This window comes from Thunnus maccoyii, chromosome 23 (genome assembly GCF_910596095.1).
Source record: "Thunnus maccoyii chromosome 23, fThuMac1.1, whole genome shotgun sequence".
Taxonomy (NCBI): Eukaryota; Metazoa; Chordata; class Actinopteri; order Scombriformes; family Scombridae; genus Thunnus; species Thunnus maccoyii.
The window spans coordinates 7,630,160-7,656,191 of NC_056555.1; the positions used below are offsets into that span (position 1 = coordinate 7,630,160).

General features: G+C 38.7%; 1 protein-coding gene across 1 annotated transcript in view; it reads right to left on the reverse strand.

Moving 5' to 3' along the window:
- Window positions 1-23,565, reverse strand: part of LOC121891115 (monocarboxylate transporter 2-like) — a 29,691-nt gene extending 6,126 nt beyond the window's left edge. Inside the window, exons 1-4 of the mRNA XM_042403870.1 lie at window positions 23,399-23,565; window positions 12,566-12,811; window positions 3,834-3,977; window positions 192-995 (exon numbers count right to left, since the gene is read on the reverse strand). Of these exons, the coding sequence (XP_042259804.1) occupies window positions 192-995; window positions 3,834-3,977; window positions 12,566-12,782 (1,165 nt within the window). The 5' untranslated portion in view covers window positions 12,783-12,811; window positions 23,399-23,565. The remainder of the gene's footprint in view (window positions 1-191; window positions 996-3,833; window positions 3,978-12,565; window positions 12,812-23,398) is intronic.
- Between the last annotated feature and the right edge of the window lie 2,467 nt (window positions 23,566-26,032).

Genomic DNA, 26,032 nt, shown 5'->3' on the forward strand with positions numbered 1-26,032 from the left:
ATACACTGTGTGAACTTATTGTCCCATTAGCAAGCTTGCAAATTGATAGTTATCAATCACACTTATAAGCAGGTCTAGTGTTTCAACTGACAGTTAGCAAGCTAGCTGACTGGCCTTAACTGGCCTTGTTACCTAAAAAATGTAATTGTAAGTGAATAAAATATGCTCTCAGACCGACAGACATACAGTACCTGCTAGTGGTGGACCAATGAGGACCGGACAGCACTCCACAATTGTGGTGAGTCCCACAGCACTGGAGAACCTCTGAGGCCCAACGAGGTCCATTAGTGTTTCAAACAGCACTGAGCTGACCATGCCAAAGGCAAAGCCAAAGAAGATAGCATACACCACCAGACCAGTGTAACTTTCCACCAGCGGGCAGAGGATGTGGCATACCCCATTGTACAGCACAGCAAAGCTGAAGAAGTACTGGATCTTGGGTCGGATCCAGGGTGTGTTGGCCAGTAACCCCATTGAGGGCCTAGCAAACATGTCGACAAAAGCCAGGATTGAGAGCAGGAAGGCAGCCGAGTACTCATCCACACCCATGTCCTTGGCGTAGGCTGCAAGGAAAACAATAGGTGCGAAGAAGCCCACGAACATGATGACATTGCCAAATAGGTAGATGAGAAAGCCGCGATGCTTGAAGAGCGTCAGATCCAGGTACTTGTTGACTATTTGCCAGGCAGTGTTCTTCTCTTTCGTTGTGGTGGCAATGGCAGCTATCTCTTCGTCCTTCTTGACCTTGCCAGGTGGAGGTCCCAGAGGCCTCATGAGAGAACCAGCCACACAGCAGTTCAGCAGCAGGCCACCCAGGATGAAAAAGCTCCCTCTCCAGCCAAAGTGGTTGAAGAGGTACTGGTTGAGAGGAGCAAGGGTGCTGAGGAACACTGGACTGCCTGCCATCGCTAGCCCGTTAGCAATAGGACGCTTCTTATTGAAGTATCTGCCTATCATAGTCAGTGCTGGCTGCAGGTTGAAGGCTAATCCAAGTCCTATGGGGAAAGATACAGAGGTAGATTAGTCTTGTAACAGTCATGGTAATTCTAATGTCATGTTAGTATGATAACATGAAATATAATAATCTGGCGGCTGGCAGCTGTGGCTCAGGAGGCAGGGCGAGTTGTCCATTAATTATAGGTTTGTTGTTTAGTTCCCTAGCTGTGGTCAGGCCAGCACCTTGCATGGTAGCTTGCTGCCATCAGTGTGTGACTGCATGAATGGGTGAACAAATGAATGCATGAATTGTAAAGCACTTAAAATAAAAGTGCTAAATGCAGCCATTTACCCTGATAACCAGCACTACACGAACACATTTGATATACTAGTTAGTATTCAATGGTACCAGGACAGAACACAGAGGAACTGATGGTTTTTGGAATTTGTTGACAACAGATGAAATAAGAATATATATAAGCAGGGTGCAATTCGTGAAAAAAAAATCAGAAGGGGGATGTTTTTGAAACATTCTTATTCATGAAAATAACCAGAGTGGGCCTATATGAAGACTATTAGGTTATTTCTTGCAGCTGTGACAGTAACATTTGTAAAATAATTATGAACTTTAATAAAACATTTAGGAAACTTGAACTTGACCACTGCATTTGCAGGAATATTTTAATCTATTTTTCAAAAATTGAATTCATCAAGTAGCACAATATTTTCACTCTAAGCAATGTGATGTCAAGTTCATACCTTGTCCTTTCCTCATCCGGACACATAGAGGATGTAATCATATACAATAAAACCAAAGTTTAAATGCTTATTTAAACCTGCAGTGCAGAACTTTTACATATAAATGAATGCCATTAAATTCAAACCCTTGCCAAACGAGTTCACAGAATACTGATTAAGCCTATCACCAAGTTTTTAATCTGGTGTCGGTGGCAATGTTCCCAACCTGGCTGGATGATTGCACACTGCGCATGCTCTATGGGCAGAGCATGCACACCAGAGACTTCTGCCATCCGAGTGGCTAACTTACGGTTAGCCCTCTGTTAACTTGAATGGGGATAAAATAATGTAATTGTGCAGCTCTTATAGATTTTTCAGACCAAATGGATCAAATTCTGATAAGGAAACAAGTTATTTTGCAGGGGTTGTGTGATGCTCAAAACAATTTCTCCACCGTTTTACAGCCGCAACAACAGCGACGGCATAGACTACGGCAGAGCCTATGAAGTAAGCACAGTGTTTTTGTAATTACTCTCACTGCAAGAAGGGGAAGACAAAAGTCCTGCACCCCAGCTTTAACATGCCAGAATTAAATTCCTCAATGCTCCTTTCAGTACTGTGGATAGTGCCACTTGGCCAGATGTGCCAATACATTTATGTCATTCTTGCAAGTCACTGTTTAATTCAGCTCTATGCGCAGCACGCAGCAAACTTCAATACTGAACAGAAAATAATCACAACATGCAATAGCACAACATGCTGTCATCATAAAAATAAATAGGCCACAGTACATGTCTACTTGTCAGACTATGAAAACAGTCTGCTTTCTTTCCTGTGGAGGGGTCATCCACAGCATGTCGCCCCTCTTTTACCCACATCTCCACAAATCTCCAAGCAGGGAAGGAGGCAACCCCTGGTCCATTTACCGTGTCATCACATAGCCTAGGGCAGTTTCATCTGTATTGTCACACAAGCACTGACAGGGAAAGTCCATTTCTGATTTTATTGTTGTTTGCTCTTAGGGCTGGGCGATATGACCAAAATCTCATATCCCAATATAGGTCATTTCATATCCCAATAACGACATCTATCCTGATATAGCACATTTTAATCCAATGAATAAACAGTTGTCAAACGATAGACATTTTTCTCTCATCACACAATATAGCTATATTGTCATATCGCACAGGCCTATTTGCACTATAGACTGTTCTGACATTGCAGCGCTTTACTTAGATTTTTTTAAGTAGACAATTTTTATTTTAGTTATTTTATATGGTCTACTGGTGAAGCAGTGCACTATAAGGGGGACATATTTTAGGCCCCACCGGGGATAAAAATAACTCAGCAGGGCAAGCAGGGACATACAGACCAGACCAGACATACATACAGACCAGAGGAGGGGAAATCCCCACCATCCCCCATGGCAAATCACACCTTGCCTATAAACAGGCAGCAATGTCATTTGAAATCACATTACAATCAATTACAGTATTGAACAAAAAGAAGAAAAAATAAAAAGTGACTGTATGTTGATGTTACAAAGTAACTGATATAGATTACAATAATTGGAATTTAGTAAGTTGCTACCAAAAGGCTTTTTGCACTCAGTTTTTGGGATGAAATATCATAAAAGTTTCATTTAGCAATTTTTTAATATTAATATTGAATCAAATAACTTTCTGAAATGCAAATTCACATACAGCTGCCGATTGCCTTGGTCATGGTGCACAACAAGACAGAGTTATTGGTTTGCTTTGCATGTGAGTATTGATTATTAGATGGTAAATTCATGTAATTGAATTGGATTTAAATGGGCTATGGGTTTATATTGTTACACTATATCTACAGTAGATCTCCAAAATAAACCTAAAAGATTTGATGAAGCGGAATGACAGAAAATTTCAGCTTTCATCAGGGGACCAGATTATTCTGGTGGAGGTAGGCTGTTGTTTGCTAACCCCCATTATGTGTAAGTTGTAAGCTAAAAATATAGCATGATGAGATTAAGGCAAAAACCAAAACATACTGAAGAAAAAAAGCTGAAACAAAGCCAGCACTCTTTCTGCTACAACAGTTTTATTTTTAACGTGATACTTAGAAGTAGAGGCTAATCACATTAACTCAAAATGGACTTAAGTGGCTTTAGATGGACTTACCGCCAATAACTCCTATGCAGATATAAAGCTGCATCACGTTGATGCAGAATGAAGCTAAGATCATGCCAGTGGAACAGAGGCAGCCCCCCATCATAACAATGGGTCTGCAGCCGTATGTGTTAACCAGTATGCTGCTGATGGGACCTGGAACAAACGGAAAACAGAAAATCAACCCACACATGTAACATATTTACAATAGTCAGGATCACTGAAAGTGAGTGCATAATGATTTAATCTGGTTAGTGCTGCACACCAGCAGGAGCCCTGCTTCTATTAATAGCAGCAACTGGGCTGTTTCAATTTTTAAACACAGCACTCCTATCATCTTATGTCAAACCAGTTTAAAGGGGAGTGAGTGACAGCACAGCAATTACTATTCTATTCTACTATTCTATATTACATAATTATAATGTATATGTTGGAAAAAAGACATATCCATATGTAGTGTTAGCATGTGAGGTTTATATTCAGGCAACTACACAGCTGTGCCAGATATGTTTCTGCCAATTCATTTGTCACTGACAGATGGCAATAAAAATATTTAATTAGGTTAATTGGGTTGTACCCACTTTATCTATATTACCTAAATGACTTAATTAGAAGTGAAAACAAAGGGTCAGCATTAATATTATTAACTAAATGGTCCATAGTAAATGTCCACTAAGTCTTGCAGAGCCATTCCCTGGTTCAGCTTTGATAGACTGTACCTACCGTTGAACTGTGATGGACAGCAGGGGAGCGTTAGCAATTACAAAAATTTAGTTTAGATACTATGGTGGGTTTGTTTACAACCCATTTGATTTTCGAAATCCATGAATCTTAGCAGTGAAATCGGTGGTTAAACCAGTATTAGGGGATTCTTGTTGGCTAATAGTGACATTATAATTCTATAAAGTTGACAAGGCTAATGTGTTAGCAAAGAGCTTCCTAGTTACACATCTAGCAGAGCAATTTTAGCATTCCTTTAGAGTAGAGTTTCTGGCAACCTGACAATATTTACTCTCCTTTTTGCTCTGTTCTGGTGTCCACAAAGTTCTGAGGTACAAATCTGGTTCACCAGCTAGCCACTAAGTTTGTGTGTCTGCCATCTGGTGCTGGGCAAGTAGTGTACAGTAGGTTTAGCAGAACATTTGTGCTGAAAACAGATGCCAGAAATGAGGATGAGAGTAGTAACAGTGAACCAAAACGGTAAAGTTGCAGGCTGTAAAACCAAAAAAATGTTACCATGACTGGTAGGAATGATAACTACAAAACTATGACAACAAGAATTTTAATTTAATACACTAGGAGGTTGATCAACTTCAATCTGTTAACACTGAACATCCAATCAATAAACAAACAATTAGACAGCAGTCAGACATTTGTTGACATTAAAATGCAGAATACATGATGATGACAGGAAGCACATTCACATTCAAAATGGAAATATGATGAAGCTCTTTTCTTCTATACTGATGAGTCGATATTCTCTTTTATTACTGTACATGTAATTCAATCTTTTCACATGATGAATCCTAATTTTATTATTAGAAAAGCCAATATGTAATTGGAGTGGGTGAGGTTGTTATCCCTGCGATGCTCAATGTGCTTTGACTTTTTAAACGAGGACGCGGTTCACTGGGTGATTAAGTAAAGTGGTGGACTCTACAGCTGATATTATATTCCTGCTGTGTTACTTCTTGTATTATTTGCATTTTTCCACTTAAGGTATATAAGAGCAAGAGATCTGATCAGTTTTATATGTTTTGGGAAATAATCATTCTATGAATAATGTGGCTGCTTTCAGCACTTTTTTAGGCATCTATGCATATTGTAATTGACACTGTCTCATATCCCTTTGCTGAATCTTAAGCACAGGAGGTGTAGGAAGAGAAAAATAATGAAAGATGTTTTTTTTGTTGTTTTTTTTTAAATAATGTTCTCATTACCCGCCAGAAGATGTATCACATTTCTGCCAGGCTCAGTGCAATTTAAAAAGCCACAACGGGCAAGGAGTCATCTGACTTAATTTGCTCTGCATGAATCTTTTTTTGACCTTGAAGAAAGTTCCCCTAATTTGCATCCGCAGCAGTGATCAGTATTCTCAGGGGCTCAGCGGGACCTGAATCGGCCGAGATGAGGAAGCCCCTGAGCCTGCACATTACCTCCCTTGAAAAAGGCTTATCATCTCTTGGCCAGACGCAGCATGGACTTTATTACACAGTGGACAAAACCCCAAACTAAATATATCCAGCTCGATCCCAAAAGGGAACGACACATATAAAAATGTGTCTAACCGTTTTTTTGTTTTTTTTTCCCACAACCCTCTAATTTGAGCAACAGCGAAGAGGCGGGTACAGCTCATGACGCAAAGATGCTGGCTATCTATCACATTTCAAATAGGATAAAGATGACAAAAATGGAAGCAAACAACTTTTAAAAGATCTTCTGCTCTGAAGTGACTGTGTGTCTGGCTATTGACCCGCTACACAGATATTTACAGAGACATAATGGAGGGTAAACCAACCTAAAACCCAGATTATTTATGAGATAAAAGTTTATCCATATTTTTAGCTTGACATGAGGCTTTGAAGTAACCTTAGAGCTGTGTAGCTGTAAACAGCATCAACAGAAATCTGGGCAGGATAAGTGAAAGAGCAGCACTGAGTTGCCCTTGAGTAAGGCCTTGAATTCCCAATTGCTCCATGGTAGAGTCCAGCTGATAAAAAAAGAGTATGACTACAACTAACAAATATTTTCCATTATTAATTAATCTGCTATTTTTTCGATTCATTGTGCAGTCAATAAAATGTCAGAAAATTGTGAAAATGCTTGTTATAATTTCCCAGAATCAAAGGTGACGTTTTCAAACGTCTTGTTTTGTCCGACCAACAGTCCAAAAGATATTCAGTTTACTATCATATATGACAAAGACACAGATTAAATAATCACATTTTAGAAGCTGAAAACAGATTTTTTTTTTGGCATTTTAGCTTAGAATATGACTGAAATGATTATTTGATTATCGAAATAGTTGCAGATTTATCTATCTACTAATCCATTAATCTACCAATTGTTCTATCATCTTCGACCATCTTGCTAACGCTGCATTTTTGTCATGTTGTAGGAAAGGTAACCATAACAAAGATTCCCAATGGCTACGACTTGCATATTAAAAGGTTTACTGACCTAACATCGCATTGTGTACAGACAAAGTACAAAATAGCGTGTTATCGAAACAGCATTAAAGGGTCAGGACACAGGACACGTGTATCTGGCAATATTCCAGCTGTGCAGATACTTTTGGTTGGATGTGCTTCACCACCTCAGCAATATGGAGACAAATCAAAAAACTGCATTTAATTTTTTTTTTTTAATGTCAACACTTCCAGAAGCAATGTCCTCTTTACTTTGGATAATCCACAGACCCCAATGATAGCAGTTTTCATTGCTAGTAGTCCCTTTGAAAACTGTTCACAGCATGCTCTGTGGATTATCCAGTGTAACAGGGACACTGGAAGACTGCAGAGGCTAAGTGCTCAATCACTTTCACATGGAGTAAATCCAGGGAACCTTATGGTGCTCTTGAAGCTCAGAAGAAAATGTTCCTCAGGCACTTTTAGGCATAGCAAAGAAAAATAGGCATAATGGTTTAAAATGCAGACTCCTGGATTCCACCTCACTGATAACACCTAGTACTCTATACAGACAATCAAAACTTTTTTTTTTCATGATATTAATATTTTGTTTTGATGTGATTTTGATGTTGCTCCACCTGAGGGTGCCTGCAGAATATTTTCTTTTCTATAACAGAAAAAAAAACAAGTTTTCTTTGGATGGCACATGGACACTTGCATGCAAATGTGAAGCTATTTCCTCAATGCATTCCTGATAATAAAGGTGACCATGTGTACTCTATTGTTTATTTAGCCATCTGTCATCTACCCGTCTTCATGACTGACAGTGAATGTAACACAGTTTTCCAGGCTGCCTCGCCCAAGGTCAACTCTCTCCCTCCCCCTCTCCCTCCCTCTCTTTCTCTCTGTGTGGATTAACGACACTGATCCAACGCAGACACACAGCCTGCAGCTTAAAACACGTCATCTTAGAGCGACGCTTGCTTCACAGCTGTCTGATGTAATGCTATGAAGGATTACACCGTGGAGCTGAAATGTGCCCAGCCCTCTTCCATGTCACTGGAAACAATTATGAAACAACATTCCACCAGTATTTACTCAGAAATATGATTTTTTTATTTTCCTTCCTTCACAGTAGTGACACTGGAAATCTGAATAACTGAATACACTACCATAACAATAAGGGATTTAAAACATTAGTATTGTTTTTCACCCTAAAAAAAAAGTTTGTTTGATGGAAAACATGTTGCTTGCCAATTTATTTGCATGTCAGTTTCATAACTATGCAAATCTTTGAAATGAGGAAACTTTCTACAGTTGTATCTATTGTTGGCAAGAACAAGCTCAGGCTTGTCAGTAACAAATTACTAGGAATGAGACAATAAAGTCACACTAACACTGGGACATTATCAGCACTACTGAGACTGTACTGATCAGTTGGTTTACAGTCTCATAGGTCATGGTTAGTTTGTTTTTAACCTGTTCACTGCTTGAATCCAGAGCATATCATTTGAGCTCTGTTAAACCATTTTCACAAAAAATATTGCATGACTTTCTATCGATCTGCAGAGGAAAATGTGTGATACAAAAGCTAAAGTTACATCATGATTGTGGTTCTGAATCCTGGTCCAGAAATTAAACCACATTTAGGCTGCAGCTAATGTTCATTATTAATTCATCTATGCATATTTTTTCATTAACTGATCATTTATTCTGTCTAAATATATAACTAAAAGGAAATTCTGCTGCTAAATATTCCAAAGTAGTCAAATTAATGATATATATACAGTATATTTATAAAGGAAAAAAAAGGTTCACAAATGAAAATGATGGCCGCCTTTTTCAAACAAAAGCAAGTTTGATACTTCCATCCCTTGATGAAACAATACAGTCATAAATTGATTATAAGTCTGGAATTTGATTAATTAGTCAAACAGTAAATGGTCAGTCAAATTATTGTTGTCCTGCATATTTAAGATGTGAATGAACAGCGAGAACAACACCATCATGAAAACTTTTCTTTAACTGTTGGATAAACAGAATGGTTTAAAAGGGATGATGGGAAATCCAAAACATGAGAAGGTCACAGTCCAATTTGATGAATTTTAAGGATCATACACTCCTTGATGGACATGACCTCTTGAATTATGTTGTTTTATTTTACTTTTTTTACTTGTTGCAGACACAAGGTTTACACCGACCAGTCGTGAGAAGTAAAAGGTCATTTCTGCGATTTGGATCGATTGGATTCAAATTTCTAGGTGTTGGAGGCTGTTGCTCATTATCAGGCATCAGCACGGTAATGACAGAGCTGTGTAAACAACGGTACACACACACACACACACGCGTGCGTACAGACACAGCGGTGGGAACATTTAAACAGTGATTGCTTCATCAGCACAAGAGGCAGAACAAGAGAGCAGGTGTTTAATGAATAGCTGATGAGAGCGATTGATATGAATGAATGAGTAAGAAGAGCCGCTCGCTTAGTAACTGCACATGTCGACGGCGTCACCTCATGATTATGACGTACAGTCATTAGGAAGCTAAAGCGGCAGTTGGCGAGCAGGGGAAAAAAACATGATGTAGCAGACACACACCTGATGAAAAATGCTGCTCTTTCAGTCAGATCAGTATTTTCTTTGGGTTTTTTTTGTTGTTGGGTTTTTTTGACAATATTTACATATATTAATAATATATTTATTTAATATTTAATTCTTCATGAAGGGACTTGCCACATTACAGCAGTGTAGAGGTGCTAAAAAAGTTGTATTTCATTATTACAATTAAGCACCTCATCATAATGAGGATGACAAAACAAGCCTAACAAGATACAGAGATGCCCGTTATGATGACGCTCTTTATGGTTGAGAAATATGTTCTGCTTCGTACCTGGTGTAATGAGATAATTAGTTGGTAGCACTCAAAGCCCAGGGAGTGGTTATGGTTATGCACCTGAAGCTGACTGTACCAATGACAAAAGAATTTTCAGCAACTACCTAACAACTACCTATGAACTAACACAAACGCATGGATGTTTATGAACTACGAGCGAGATAGAAGTTTGAACGTTTTCAACAACAGCTCAGTGTGCCTTACATATGAAATCACTGGAGCCGCCTTTACTTTATACTGGATTTTTGAGACTGATACCAATATCGAGAGAGAGTTTAACAACAATGGAGATGCTGTTTCTAAATGACCTCCAACATATATTTGGCATTTATGTACTGACATTTGTTGTTACTTATCGGCCAACACATATGCCAATACAGATATACCTGTAACAAGCTAATATCCATCCATAAATCGACCCAGCTGATTTGTCAGTCAAGCTGGACACAGGGCCATTTGATTTGATGGGCTCACGGTCAGAGAGAATGTATGGTGGCCTGCAGGAACATTAGTAGATTGATCGAGGACAGAAAAAATAAAATAAATCAAAAAAGTGACTTGTCAGTATGGCAGCGAGCATTTGCCGCAGTAATCATGATTATTTATGGCAGCTAGTGTGCCCACACTACAAAGCATAATAATATATATCTTTTTACATATCAGTCACAATACTAAAATAGATTCTGAATGAAGAATTGATTTTACTGTTTTTGGTTGAAGTGCCAGTGTACAACATAGGAAATCAGCTTTCCAGGCCTGCTGATGAGCACCACAGATGGTGACAACAGCAGTAGATAGAGTGAAAGGAGGATTACAGTGTGGACAGATGGCAGCCTTGGCACTGCCAAGCAGAGGGCTGCAGGGTTGCAGCCTAAGTGGGAAATACAGCAGGTGATCAGAGCAATATGGTGGAGAAAATGACCTGCTGAAAAGACATTCTGACCCTAGAAAGGCTCCTTATTCAAAAAATAATGAAGGGCCATATGTAGCATTGCGTCAGAGTTTTGTACGATGGAAGATTTGTTTGTCTAGCTTGAATTTAAATTGTTGTCAGTCTCTATGCTGCATATTTTTTATAATAAATGTATGTTTTTTCAGTTCTTTACATCTCTCTTCTCCTGGTTCCCTTTAGCAGAATAGATCCGTATTTTGAGTTATGCAAAATCCACAGGCTTCCAGCAGATTATTTACCAAAATCAACATGGAGATTTTACGCCTGTAATTGATCATCAAATGAATTCTCTTTCGCTTCTTTAGCTCTACAAAGCATGGTGGTTTTCTGGTTGTCAGGGGGTTCAGCATGTGACGTTGTGCCAGCAATCTTTGATGCTGTGGTTTTAGATCCAGGTCATGATCTGTTGACACAACCTACTTCCTTCTCTATACGGTCATTGTCTATTGTATCTTGAGGCAGAAAACAAACATGCATACAGTGCATGAGTCACTGATAGCTTCAGCAAACAACACACTGATGAATAAGCCACAACAAGATAAATTCAGCGTGCTTCCATTTTTTCAATTACACTTTCTGGCCTTTTAAATGGAGCATCTGCTCAGGAAACAACACACCACCTCCATGTTGCAAAAAAAAAAAAAAGAAAATCCTTACAACCAACAACATGTATAACTAATGGAATCCTAAAGGGATTAGCACCTAAAGACGGTTAACATCATGATTTGAAGACCATAGCAAGACACTGTGTCCTGAATGTGGCTCTGTCTCTTAACATCAACGACAACATTATAATAATTGTTATCATAATAAATAATGATGCACAAGTCATACAAGTCATTTCATGTTTGAAATTAAAATTTGTTTTTTTGCCAAGAAATCAGTAAACATCTCCTTGGTGTTTCAGATTACCAAAAAGAAGGAATAAAAATTGTATTTGTCTTTATGCATTGACAGCGCCCCCCATTTGTGTGGGTGTGAATTTTTAGTTAGTTTTTAGTTGACCATGTCAATATTGTTATTTAGCTGGTCCAGTATCTGTTTGTTACTCTGTACCTTACTCCATATGTTACTCCGTGTGATACTCTGAGGCTCTTTGCGTTACTCTGCGCGTTACTCTATGTCATTATTGGAATTATGTGGTAATGTAGAGAGTGCTGAGGTTACAGGACTACCCTTTGCTGTGACTTTTGAAATTCTGGTCGTTCCCTACATGCTAACTGATGCTTGCTAGACCCCCTATCACCCCTCCCAACTGTGTATAATGTGAGACAAACACAAAACTGAATATGTGGAAGATTAACAAAAGAGACTTAGGTGTTGAAATAACATGTTAGCAAGCAAGGCTTACTCACTTCCATTTTAAGAGTGGAGGCTAATTAGCCTTGCTTGCTAGCGTCCTCTTTGTGACTGAAACACAAACTTAACAGCGTGAGTTCTCCCAAATGGTGAATATTTTAAAAGGACAGTCAGCTTAAGAGACTAATGGGTGAAAACCAACACTATGTGTGCTTCTTGAAAATGTGTGTAGGCTATATAGGGCTAAGAGATGCTCCAATCAGAAGTTGATAGCTAGCCCTCCAATGAGTCAACTGCTACCTAAAGCTTGAGGCTATTAGATGCTGTTCAAACAAATATGTCCAAAAATGTAAAATGAAAAACTATGAAAAGTAGCAGCAGTATGATTATATTATATATTTCCTTTAACAAAAAGTGAGGAGAATCCAAATTTTAGTTTTAGATTAAGATAAAACCAACCAATGGCTCACCTGCAGCATACATGACCGCAAGCATGATGGAGGAGATCCATGCGATCTGACTGTAGGAGGCATCGAAGATGATCTGGATGTCCTTGAAGAAGACTGTGATGGCCTTGGGGAAAGCGTACGAGAAGCCTATAGAAATGAAAGATCCGAGCACCACAGCCCACCCCCAACCGCCGTCTGGTGGGGGCACGGCAGGGGGACTTGTGGCTGGGGGCGGCATCGTTGGCCCACCTCAACACTGATTGTTCACTGCAATGACAGAAAATGGAAAAAATGGAGAGGAAATTAAAACATGCAGCGAAGAAAACCTACCAACAAGATCCTTATGTTTTTTTGCCTCCTAGTGTTTTCTTTCTTACATAATGTATGACTTAATTTTCCTCTGTGATTGATTATTGATTAGCCAGATCTAGGCAGGCTTTTTCTCCGTCTCTCTAAAGTATATAGTATATACACTAAAAAGGGACAATATATAAAATACCCAGGTGCAGCTCATATTGACAGTATACAGACGGCTGTGGGATTATAAAAGAGGTCAAAAGCTTTGTCCTTTCTGTCATTTACATTAACTGCCAGCAGTAATGTGACACGTAAGGGAGAAGGACATACCAGCAGGTCCGTATCAGATCCGTATCCCGGAGAAGGCATGTGCAAACACTTGGTCACACACACACACACACTCACACGGTTTAATGATCCGTTGTAGAGGACATGCACTCACCATACCTGAGAGACCAGACCTGCCTCGCCCAGTACTCACCTTGTGAACACCCACCAGCCCCCAGGCAGTAATGGAAACAGATTTAAGGCTGTATACTGGTAGAACCACAATGGCACTAAAAATCAGGTGCTGGTGTATACAAAGCAAACACGCCCTAATTACGTGTAAAAAAAAACCCCAAAAAAACCCAAACAGAAGCAAATGTCTACAGCCACACCTGACTCTGTAGATTTTTACAAGCATCCTGACATGTGGAAACACACACACATTCACAGACACATCACAGAGGAAAAAACAGGTAGCTGTGATGTTTCAGCTCTGTCCAACCTCATTAGCATCACCTTTCTAATCAGCCAGGAATAATTTACAGCTGTATAATTAGATTATGGCATACTGAGATGTTGGCAACCAGTTTGGGAGAATGCAGCATGTGCACATAAATGAACAGCCTGTGGAAGAATCAACATGTTTCCTCATGTTTGCATGGCAGAATGAGCTGTGGATATTAACAAAGCTAAACAGGTTCACTGCATGTGTGGCTTTAATATAATTACAACCAGTGATTGCAACAGCTAGTAGAACAAAGAGTAGGTTGAAACACCCAGTGACACAACTTGAAAAACGGGCAAAAATATGCACGCAAATTCCTTACCCTGGCTAACCAAGTCAAGTCAGTTTAATTCATATAGAGCCAAATCACAGGAGAAATCATCTTAGGGCACTTTTCACATAGAGCAGGTCTAGACCATATTCGTCAACCCAACATTCCCCCATGAGCAAGCACTTGGTGACAGCAGCAAGAAAAAACTTCCCTTTAACTGGAAGGAACCTCGAGCAGAACTAGGCTCTAGGTGGGCAGCCATCTGCCTTCTAATGTAGAAGTAGACTATATGATCATCATCATAAGGAGGCTTGCTCTTAGTGTTTGATCTGTAAAAATTGCTGTGGTGGTAAACAAAAAACGTAGCTGTGCCTTCTTGGTGATGGCTCAGCAAGGCCACTTGACATCCCGTAATATACACATCGGTTTACACTTTTGAGTCATTACTCTAAGCGTTATCTCCTATCAAATTTATACAGCAAGTTATTTTTTCAAACCCATTGTTTTTCCCTTGTAATGGAATCCAGCGTATGAATATATGAATATTTTGCATTTAGAAAGATTCTTGCTGAATTAATTGGCTATCTAGCACTATCTGTGGCAGCAATAAGGGCAAGTTGAATTCTGTAAATGCAAAACAAAAGTGCTTTGGAGCTTCAGTCCCTATCTCCTTCAGCACAGAAATCACAAGACCATGTAAAAGTGACCAGGAAAAGATTATTTTAAAAAAAAACAATTGTAGACCACCCCAATTGTCTACAAGGAGCACAATGAATTCCCATCACCTCCTGGGGGCGCTATTCCACAGTTAATCCACAGGAAACAGCACTGGGTAGTCTTAATGGAATTGACATTTTACAGCAGCAAACTTAATTTAAGGATATCAAAGACTTACAAGGGAAATGGAAGCTAAACTTCAGTGTTCAGAGTGTCTGTAAATGACCCATAACCATCAGCTATCAACATATAATGATGTTCCTTGTTGCTGCTCTCCCCAGATCAGATTGCGATATTGCTCTGTTGATGAGTTCTGCTCGAAGTGTCAACAGGAAGCCATTAGTAGGATGACTCACTACTGCGCTAATAATGCACTGGCCACATTTTATAAAACAGAAATAAATTTGTCACTAGAGAGATTTATAGAGATTGAGGTAATGAGGTAAAAAGGGAATCAATAATATTATTATTTATTTGATAATAAATATTTGATAATAAAAGTAATGGTCACCGGCTTTATGGTGACTGCAGAGTGCCACCAGAAAATTCATTTTCATGTTATGTTTCTTATAAAGCTGGTAACAATGGCCTTTTAACTTTTGAGCAGCATGTCAGCAGAGCAGCAGCAGCAGCAGCAAGTGCTCCATCCGTGTGTCTACACTTGAGGCCTTTAGGTGCAATGTTGAGCGTAGGTCACCCACGTGGTGGAAGTGCTCAGAGCCCAATACATATGACTGTAGTGATGTACATAAAATGGAGGAGAAAAGACTTGAAGCATAAATGAACACTTCAGGTCGTGGTTACGCCCGTTAGACGCGGCTGAGACATGAGCCTGCATGGAGCCTGTGTGGACGGCTGCATAGATTACAATGAGAGCGTATGTGTTGCGTGTGATGTGTGCGTGAAAAACGCATCTGACACGCTGTCTAGACACAGGGTCACACATCCAGCAGACACAAAACATTAGCATTCATTTCGGTTTCTGCCCACCTGACAAATGTAGGTCTAATAGTTGTTTTTGGTCTACACCAACTACTGTTGCTAGCTAGACTACACCAACAAAAACATGATGATTCTTATTTTCAGGTGATTACACACTAGTTAAAACATACTCATGAATATTATATTCCATTTCTGCCAAGTCTGTTCCACTAGATGCCATGACATTTACACAGTGCACCTTTAATTGTTTAATCCATTATTACTATAAAAATATTGATTCGTACAGCTTTAAATATTCTAATGATCTTTTAAACTTTGTGCCACAACTGGAATCTCCTAAAATCACTATCTTTCAAAGAAGAAAAATATAATATAGAAAAAAATATATATCTATATTAAAAATGTTGAATAAAACTGATTGAGGTTATGATTTTTTGGAATTGCTGCAAACCAGTGCCAGCTTTAACCAACAATAAGGGGAGCATTCATGATTCATTTGCAAACATCAAGTTTTGTTTGGGTCTTATATTTTGTAATGTCAACACATTATACTGTAACACTGACACACATTTGTGCTGGTGATTACACCTGATTTTAACTAGGTGGTTGCCTGAATACCAACAAAACATCTTGCGGTTGTGCCTTGTGAACAGAAATATAATCCTCTCTGTATATCCATTGCATTGCCACTTTAATCAAAGTTAGCGATTATGCCTTTTTTCCAGAGTTCCATACAGTGGGTCTAATCCATGCTAATCAGATTACAGACTGTCCGCTGCAGCCCTCAGTGTAGATACTGGTTTTGATTGATTGAACGTGACGACATTGCACGAAGGAGCCTCACAACTCATAAGCTGCTTAAGTTGATGGGTTTGAATATGAAGCTCCAAACAGATTGACCATAAAAGAGCAGCTATGGTGTGATAAAATTAGACTTTCAGCCAAGCTTGACGAATTTGGTTTATGATCAACCATATAAGTACATAAGTAGTCAAACAAAGCAAAGTCACCGTCCTGTCATTACAATGTCAACACTTCCTTCTTGCTTTCAAAGTAGCTGACAGCAGGGTGACTGACAGGCTGCATTCACAGCCAGTGTGTTCTGAAGGGTTTATTAAAACACTATCATCACATCATATATTGGTTCATTAGCAGCCTCACCTCTGGGTGTACCCACAGGAAAGAGTTTGTTAATACTTGAAAGTCTATTTTGGGCAGGTTAGATTAACCCAAATCTGCAACCAGAAGGAATTGATTGTCGAGGTGTCAGGTAATAATAAAACTTTATTGATCCTTGTAGGGAAATTCTTCTTTTTCTCCACAGGAAGGTCAAAGTTCAGCAGCTACAGACTAGTATGTTAGAAACCACACATACATACACAAAGAGACCCTTGTCCTTGTGTTTTGCGGAGCTGAGCATACAATTTGTTTCAGTCCAGTGTCCTCTGCATGTACTTGAGATGACCTGTTGCCCTCACCTTGATGAGGCGATTCAAGCAACAGAGCTTGGGAAGTAAGCAGCAATGAGACGGCGGGACTGCAGGAACCAAAATAGCGTTTCTATAATCAAATCATCCAACTGGCAAGAGCTCATCAGACTGGGTTACATAGTACTTGACTGCAGTACAACAATGTGTGTCTGTCTCCTACAAGGACATCACTTACTAGCTTGGCAGAAAGCCTAAGGAAACTACATTCTTTGTAGAAAGGACAGACACAGGATCTCAGGTTTACTTCACAACAAGGGCCAGGCTCAGACCACAGTGTTGTATTTCAGGTGAGTTTCAGGAGGCGTGTATGGGGGGGTTGACTATCAAGGTGAGTGTCTTGAAAAACATTCACATACAGGTGTGACAGGCTTGGATTTGGATTTACAATTGTTTACAGCTGCAACGATTAGTCATTTAATCGATTAGTTAAATTATTTGTCAACTATTTTGATAATTGATTCATAGTTTTGATTCATTTAAGAAAACAAATGTCCAAATTCTCAGATTCCAGTATCTGAAAATGTGAAAGGTGAAACTGTTGATGTGAAGACGTCATCCTGGGCATGTTTCACCATTTTATAGATCAAACAACTAATCGATGATGAACTGAGAAAATTATCGACAGATTAATCAATAATGAAAATAATTATCAGTTGCAGCCCTACAATCTTTACAATCAAAATCCAATGGATTGGTCAAATGGGGAAGTCTGGGTTCAGCTGAGGTGGGACAAGCAACAACTAAAGGGCAACACAGTCCTCCGGCTTATGACACACGTCAACAACATGAACATATTATTTACCATGTAAGCCGACACACCAGCAGTATTAACCCAGCACAGGTGTTGTTTATGGATACACCACTGCTATATTTACCAGTGTCAAATCTTCAGAAACATAGCAGTTTTATGAATATCATTTTCCCCAGAACTGGCACATCCCAGTATGTCCAGTGTGAGTTACGGGCCTCAATTAACATGCACCAAATGGAGCGACACAACGCCCCAAAGGCCCCAAAATCCAGTTTCAATACCTTTAATATTCCTGTTCATATCATGTTTACATTGTGCATATTCTTAAGTAAATTAAGTAAAATATATTTTGAGAGAAATTGAGACTTTACATGGTTAGACTTCATTGAGACAGCATCTAAAGCCCATTAAAGCAGAAGAAGAAAAAAAGTACAGTAAAGCCAACACTCCAAAGAAAAAAACTCAATTTTTCTTTTAATCTTTCTTTGACTTCATATTTGCTGACTGGAATGATTTTTTTCCTTCTTACAGTGATGGTCAAAGGTTGGATAGAGGTCTCTTTATAATTGTTTCTTAATAGCTTTGGTGAAGGCCTGTATGGTTTAAAATATTATCAAGGGCTTCTCAAGGTTAGTTGACTGACAGGTGCTGGAACATGATTAAATCATAGTTAATGGGCAAGAACACAATCCTGTATAATCTGTATAAGATATAGTATATCTTTGCCTTTACAGCATACATACTATTTGTTGTTAGACCTTGAACAGCAGAAATATTTAAATGTCATTCAGATAAACGGGTGCTGTAAGCCATGACACACTTCAACAAAAGGACAGTTGACCTTTACAATCAGCGTCTGCCAGCATGACCCTCACACCCTCCCACCCACTCCACCCAAGTCTCATGAGACTTAAAGTTATGGCAACGCAAGATTAGCTCTAAGGTAACCTCAGAGTTGTACTACTCACTTTGTTTTAGAAATAGTTCATCATTAACCCAGTCAGCAACTCTCTTAATGTTGACTGAACTACACATTTCTTTCCTGTTATCAACATGACATCTAATCACTACAGTGATCCTGTAAATACATTTGCCCTTGGTCTTGCACACCAACAAACGGGAAAAATAACATAGAAACAATGGCTTCCTCTGAAAGCTGCTTTCTGATCAAAAAGGCCATCAGGCAGGGGGTCTTCCCATAAAATATACTAAGACTATAATACCCTTTCTACTCAATTGTAAACCTCTAACACTTTGAAGCCCTTGAGCTAATTCCTGGGGACGAACCATGGTTAAAAAAACTTGTCAGTGGTCCTATAAATTTCCGTCGCAGCTGGAAGACGACAAAACTAAAAATGGATGGCAAACCTCTGCCAACACAAAACAAAATCTCTCAACCTGCAAAGCTGCTTCCTCTGTGTGTTTATTTTTTGGATTTCATTTAATGACAGCAGGGTATATTTACGCAGCGGTACATAAAAGCATGCTTCGAAGTCTATCCACTTCACCTTTCCATGTGGGCCGACAACACCCACTTTCAACACCCAATCAAAAGCTCTCACTCTTCTCCACACCTCTGATCACATAATGAAGGTCAGAGTCACTCATTTATGTCACATATTTTTTTCACCTCCAGCTTGACATGTGGCAAAGACACTGATATTGATCTATCGAGGAAATTGAGTTAAAACCCCCTGAAAACTCAAAAATGTGCTCTTCTTCTGCACTGTGCAAAATGATGTATGTGCAGAATTTGACACTTCAAGGCTGTTCAGATTCATCTGCTGAAGGGGGAAAGTTTCTCTGTGTGCTTATCTTAGATCTCACTTTACGGAGTGTACCTACAAGAATGATTTGTGACATCACAACTAGTTCGGAAGCCAACTGCTGTCCAATATTCAATACACACAAGTGTGGTGTGGAAAGTTGAAAACTTCAGTGCACAGACGCATCTCCTGTTTCACATGTTACTTTTGAAATGAAAAATATGTGCATATTCATAGATTCTGGAAGCTTTTTTTCTTTTTCTTTGGAGCTTTCATTCTGGATTTGAACTTTTTTTGTGAGAAAAAACATATCAGACACAAATCATTATTCAAAGCAATGATATTGCAGTCTTTTTACATGTCTTAAAATGTGTCTACATGGTATCTTTAAATATCATACAACTACCATTTAACAGAGTATATGCAGATTGTGGAGATTAAATTGCAGTGATGAATGTCACACACACCCAGTCCCAGCCCAGTTAATAAGTCAGAATTGTTTTAGTTTCCGCTAAACAGAAGGAAACAACATCTGCAGAAACGTCATTATCAAAATACACACACACACTGGCTCATTGACAGATGATCCTCTGGGTGGCAGAGTGCTTGAACATCTTGTCAATTGCTTTAAAAGTGGTTTGTTTTTCCATAAGAAACATAAGTATACATTACTTTCATATTCCCCGCAATTTCCAAATTAAACTGAATGATGCAATGTGAAATCAAGTTAATGCAGCAGCATAAAACAGGACATAGATTAAAGATACAGGGTAGAAAACATCAGGCTAATGCCCCCATTTCATTGGATAAAATCCTTGGCACAGTAAAAAAAATATATATATATATTAATTTCAATTATTCACCCTGTGAGACATGGTGTCAGATTTGGAGGGAATTCTGCTGGATTGATTTTGACTTAACAAGAGGAGGGAGCTGTTCTTCCAGAGGAAACAGAGCTTGGAGTTTGTTACAATCTTTATGAGTGTACTAAAGGTTGACAGTCATCTCCGTTTTAGACTTTAAAACGGTATTTTTGAAAAAATAATCTGGATGTTTAAAAATGCAACATGCAGCACCTGACATTTTCAATTTTATTTATAGGTTTATAGTTATCAAAAATAAATCATTGCACTTAGTTTGCATATGTTTTTAATGTGGAGAATGGTGCCTTGTTGTGTATCAGCTGGTATTGTTTACACACAGCAGACTTGTATCCACAACAAACTTCCCCCAGGGAACATGGAAAGAAGTCTTGATCTTGAAACCTAATCCAAACTTTTTAAAAAAAAAAAAAAAAAAAAAAAACGCCCACAAAAATATATTCATATCCACACAAGAGCAGAAATCTGAGTACAACCGTGCCAACAATGCTTAATTACACAAAGATGTCAACCATTAACACCTGAGTAAAGAGACCAGTATCTTGGTCAGTCAGAAAAAGTTTGACACTGTAATGTACCTAGAAATACCTTGAGTGAAGCTTCATGCAAGTCATCATTTTGAAACAAGAAAAAAACAGAACAGAAAGAAAAAATGTGCCTGTCTCACCTTATGAGCAAGGTGAAAGAACAAGAAAGACGAAAAGGCCAGTAAGAGCAAGACCTTCACTGAACAAATATTTCTGCCTAAAGGCTTAAACCAGAAGATTTAAATAGTCACAGCTTCTTCACAAACTGACAGTCATCTATTGAATATCTTCCAAAATGTACTGAAAACAAGACAATTTTTGTTCTAAGATGCACTCATTGGGTACGTTTACATGCACACAAATATTGCACTATTATTCCAAATACGACGATATTCTTAATTTGATACAGGTCATATAAACAGCATATTCCATTTAGATATTACAAATTCGACCGTATTCCAATTGTAGCATTTTCTGATTAAGACATGTGGGATATGCCAGTATTATTCAGGTTTTAGGAGCATTCTTTGGACATGTATACAGCACATTCAGAATATGCATCTCAATTAGGTTTTTTTACCTCAGTTTGCGGCACACGGCCTTCTTGCCTGTTTTCTCCTGCACAGGCAAAATGACATATACTGGAGCAGGAAGGAAGACGGGAAAGGAATGAGAGGAGAGTGGAGAGCTGTCCAGGGTGGGCTGGAAAAACAAAATGTACCTTCTCCATGCCAGGGACAGAGGGGTTTGGTTATTATCCTGACTGACGGTGACAACTCAGCAGAGTAGTAAACATCATGGAACAACCTAGATACTGGATGTGCCTGTAACTGTAAATTTATAATATCAGTCATATCAATATCACTTATAAATGTCAGGCAGCAGCTCACCAATGTTTTTCACCTCATTGGTTTACCTCACTGCCTGCTCCGTTCCCAGCGGAACCCTGAAACTGAAACCCTAAGCATGTAAACAGGAATATTAGTGGAATATTCATTTTCATTAGCCATGTAAGCAGCTTAGTAGGAATATTGCCTTTTTTTGGAATAAGGGCAAAGCCCAGAATATTTTGTGCATGTAAATGTAGTCACAGTCACCCAGTAACAGTCTTTTACCACTGGACATTCCTTCATTGGACATTTTAGGAAATATTTTTTCATTTCCAAGTGAGTGCACCTGGCCAAGTAAAAGTCCAGCATATAACCCCTGTGTAAAACTACAATGTGTCTGTTTTGAGTACGGTTTAAATAGATTATATATACAGTGTTAATTTGTGAGATTTAGATGTGTTAATTGGTGGATTTTGTTTGCTTCAGACAGAGCAAAGCTAGCTGTTTCCACTTTTATGCTAAGCTAAGCTAACCAGCTGCTGTAGTTTCACATTTAGCATACAGATAAGAGTGGTATCAATCTTCTCATCTAACTCTCAGCCAGAAATCAGAATATTTCCCAAAATGTCAATTTATTCCTTTAACTGAAACACATTTTCAATTTGTGGGCTTTTTTATGTAATAAAAGTGGGGGGAAAGTACCATCATCCCAACCTCTATCAGCCTCTGGGTTGATTTTTTTTTTCCTCCAAGGTCACTTAAATCTTATTGCAAGTTCTTCTTACTGCTGTTTTCATTTAGAATAAATAGACTCAGATGAAGGACTATTTACTTTTAAAGTGACTGTCACTTCCACAGCAAAGTGGTTCCACAAGAGGCAAATGAAAACTGATATCAGTTTATGTAATCAATTTCAACAAGTGATTGTTACCTGATTAACTGCTTAGTGTTTAATGGTTCAATCAAGTTTACAGTGCAAGAACACTGTAAACACTTGCCAGATTTAACCAGCAGCGTTGTGAAGTTATTTTTACAGCTCAACAGCTGACCAGGGGTGAAACATCCTCTGCTAGTGCCAAAAAATTCTTGGAAATAAAACTCCATCAAATCCTTGCATATTCTAATAATAGACTGTGACCTGTCCTAAGGAAAGTTGGACCCCCATTAGAAAAACTAGAGCTGATAAGGTGATGCAGTCACAGCAGAGTGACTCCTCAGCACTGCAGCCTAATCATATGATGCTGTTGATGTAAGGACAAGGACCGGATGAAACCAGTCTAAATGCCAAGGGCCCACATGGGCTAAACCGGCGCACAGAGTCAGAGTGGCTCCAAAAAATAGCTCCAATTAATATTTTATGTAACTGATTTTCCTCCAGGAGGGAATTGGCCTCATGGCAGCGCAAAAGGGATTTCCACCTCTTTCCAAATGCTCCTGAACGCAACACAAATGTATTCAAACATCCAGCAGAGACACTCACACAGCCTAAGCCTTGCTCTTGATATCGCATCTCTGCATAGTGTGGCGTCCCATAAACGCCGAAAGCTCGGTTAATCCTCCTGATCACCGGTCAGCCGTCAGCGATAAACAGGCATTAACTATTACTTTACCTTTTAAGAATGAAGGTGTGTGTGCGTCCCGTGCAGGCTGCCGGCGCGGTGACCTTGGTGCGGGAAGATGCGTGTGTCTGTGTTGTGAACGACTCTGTGTTTAAATTTCCTGTAGTGAGCCGCTGCCTGACGTGGAGCTGCTGCGGGCTGCAGAGGGCGGCGCTGACTCTGTGTCTATTTTAAACCCAAGCAGCTCTAAAGGATTGACTCCGATATATCAGCCTACTCTGACAGTTCCTTAACGCTGCTGGGTACTGTAGTATTTCCCTCTGCTGCTCGAATGTGTCTCATGCTCAGAGTGACATCACTAGAGCACAAAGAAGCCCAATATGGGGATACAGCCATTTATTCTCAATTAATTGTGCCTATAAAAAGTCAGAAAATGGTGAAAAATTCCATAGCTACATTTTTAAAGCTCAATGTGACGGATGATGACAGATGTCTTGCTTATAATTCGATAAATGGTCCAAAACCCAAAGAGGTTCAATTTACTGTCACGTATTTTACAGTCTATATATAAAACAAAGAAAATCCTTACAAATGAGAGGCTGGAGTCCGTTCATGTTTTGCAGTTTTGCTTTAGAGATTAAAAATAGAAAAAACTCACCTAATCAAATTATCTAATTAGTGAAAGTGCTGAAAAGAGTTTAAGATTGAGTTAAATACTGAAAGCAGCTGAAATGTGAGTTGAAGGGTAATTAGTTTGAAATGTCATTCAGTATAATCGTAGATCGATTACATTACATTAATTCTCTAAAACACAAAATTCTCAGTTGCTCAAATATGACATATTAAGGGTCTTGAATATTATTATTTTGTAGCATCTTATAATAATAATGGCTAAATGTTATAAAGAAAACAGATATGTGCTCACCGCTGAAAATTTGTAATTAAAACATTGGAAATAGCTGCCATACTGTAAAAGTTGAAGTGGCACCTGAAATGCAATTACTGAAAGAAATTGAAATGGCAGTTAAAATGTTAAGTGCTGACGGATGTTGAATTTTCAATTTAACCCTTGAGCAGTGAAAGAAATTGGGGAACATGAAGTGCCAGTTTAACTCAATTTAACTTGCAGTGAAAGGAGTTGAATTGTGAAGAGTAAGAGATGAAAGTAATTGAAATGTCAGCTGATGGATAACCATGGAAAGCAGCTGAACTGTCATGTTAAGAGTGACAGATGAAATAAAGTAAAAATGTCAACATGAAGAATTAGATATTTAAGCAGCTGAAATGTCAGTTGAAGAGGACGAGATGAAAGCAGTTGAAATGTAGGTAAAAAATTCTGTAGTTAATTATTAATATTAAGTGTCAATTTAAGTGCAAGTATTAGAATTGAGAAATGCTGAACTTCAAGCACTGAAAGCAGTTGAAGAGGAATTGTTGGTCAAAATAGTTGCAGATTAATTTTCTGTTCAATGCAACTGGGATCCCTCTTTTTGAAATACCTTCTTGGACATCTAAGGGGCTGAAGACAAAGACAACCTTGTTTTAATTTCTTATATTAATACTTTGTTACTACTGATTGATGGAAGAAATGATCACTTTTTCCAGTCAGCAGTGTTCTTTACGAAATCCACAAACTAGTGGGGACAGGAGATAACCAGCCTACAATTAACTTTAATTTTACCGTCTTCCTTCTTCAGCAGATGCACTCTTTCTCCTAAATGCTCTTTGCGTGCATAAAGCTGTTTTTATCACCAGCAGCAAACTCAATCTGGGTCATTTGGGCTCAATCCATGGGATTATTTGGAGAGGGTCACAGTGAAGCCTGTGCATATAGTGAGAGTGACTCGCCAAATGTAAAGAGGGAAATTTAAGACTAAGATTACAGAAAAGATACATACAGATTAGAGTCAGATGAGGTGACCAACATGAAAAATAACTACAATCAACTGCTAAACTCTAATTTATGAGGAGAAAATTGTGTGTTATTGTTATGGGAATGCAACCTGAAATGAAAATACAACTGACTACAATTTACCCAATTTAGCCAAATCAGTTTACCCTGTCCTTAACCAAATTACTTTAGCCTCACCCTAATCTCAAAAAATTTAAGTAAGACTGGAAAAAATAGATGTGGTGACATGTCATTACACTTTAAAATAGCCAACAAATTAAAAGAGTTTATGGATTACATCAAAACAATATTATAGTGATATAAATAGTGATTAAAGGGAATAAGCATTTGATTTTTTGTCCACTTGGGGGCAGTGCAACAAGCTGTGAACACAACAAAGCATTTAGCTGCTAAATTCTTCAGTATATTCACCAGCTAGTCGCTAAATTTGTCTGTCTGCTACTGTACATGATGCTAAGAAGGTAGCATACGGTGGGTTTACAACATCAGAGCTTTTTTGCTGAAACAAGGTGATGAGTGCGGTGAGAGTGAACCAAAACAGTGAAGTTGTGGCTGGAAAACCAAAACAATTAGCTGAGAGTTGCTAAAATGCTATGTAGAGCTGAGAGGAACTGCAGAGTCTTGTGATAATTCTCGTGTTTGTCACTATGAACGACCCTTTTCACGTGACAGGTAGTCATTTGATCCATTGTTGATATAAAAATATTGATTAGTGCAGCTTTAACAGTTGGTTGTCAAAGATAGTAGTGTTGGTATATCCACTGTTAGTCTTG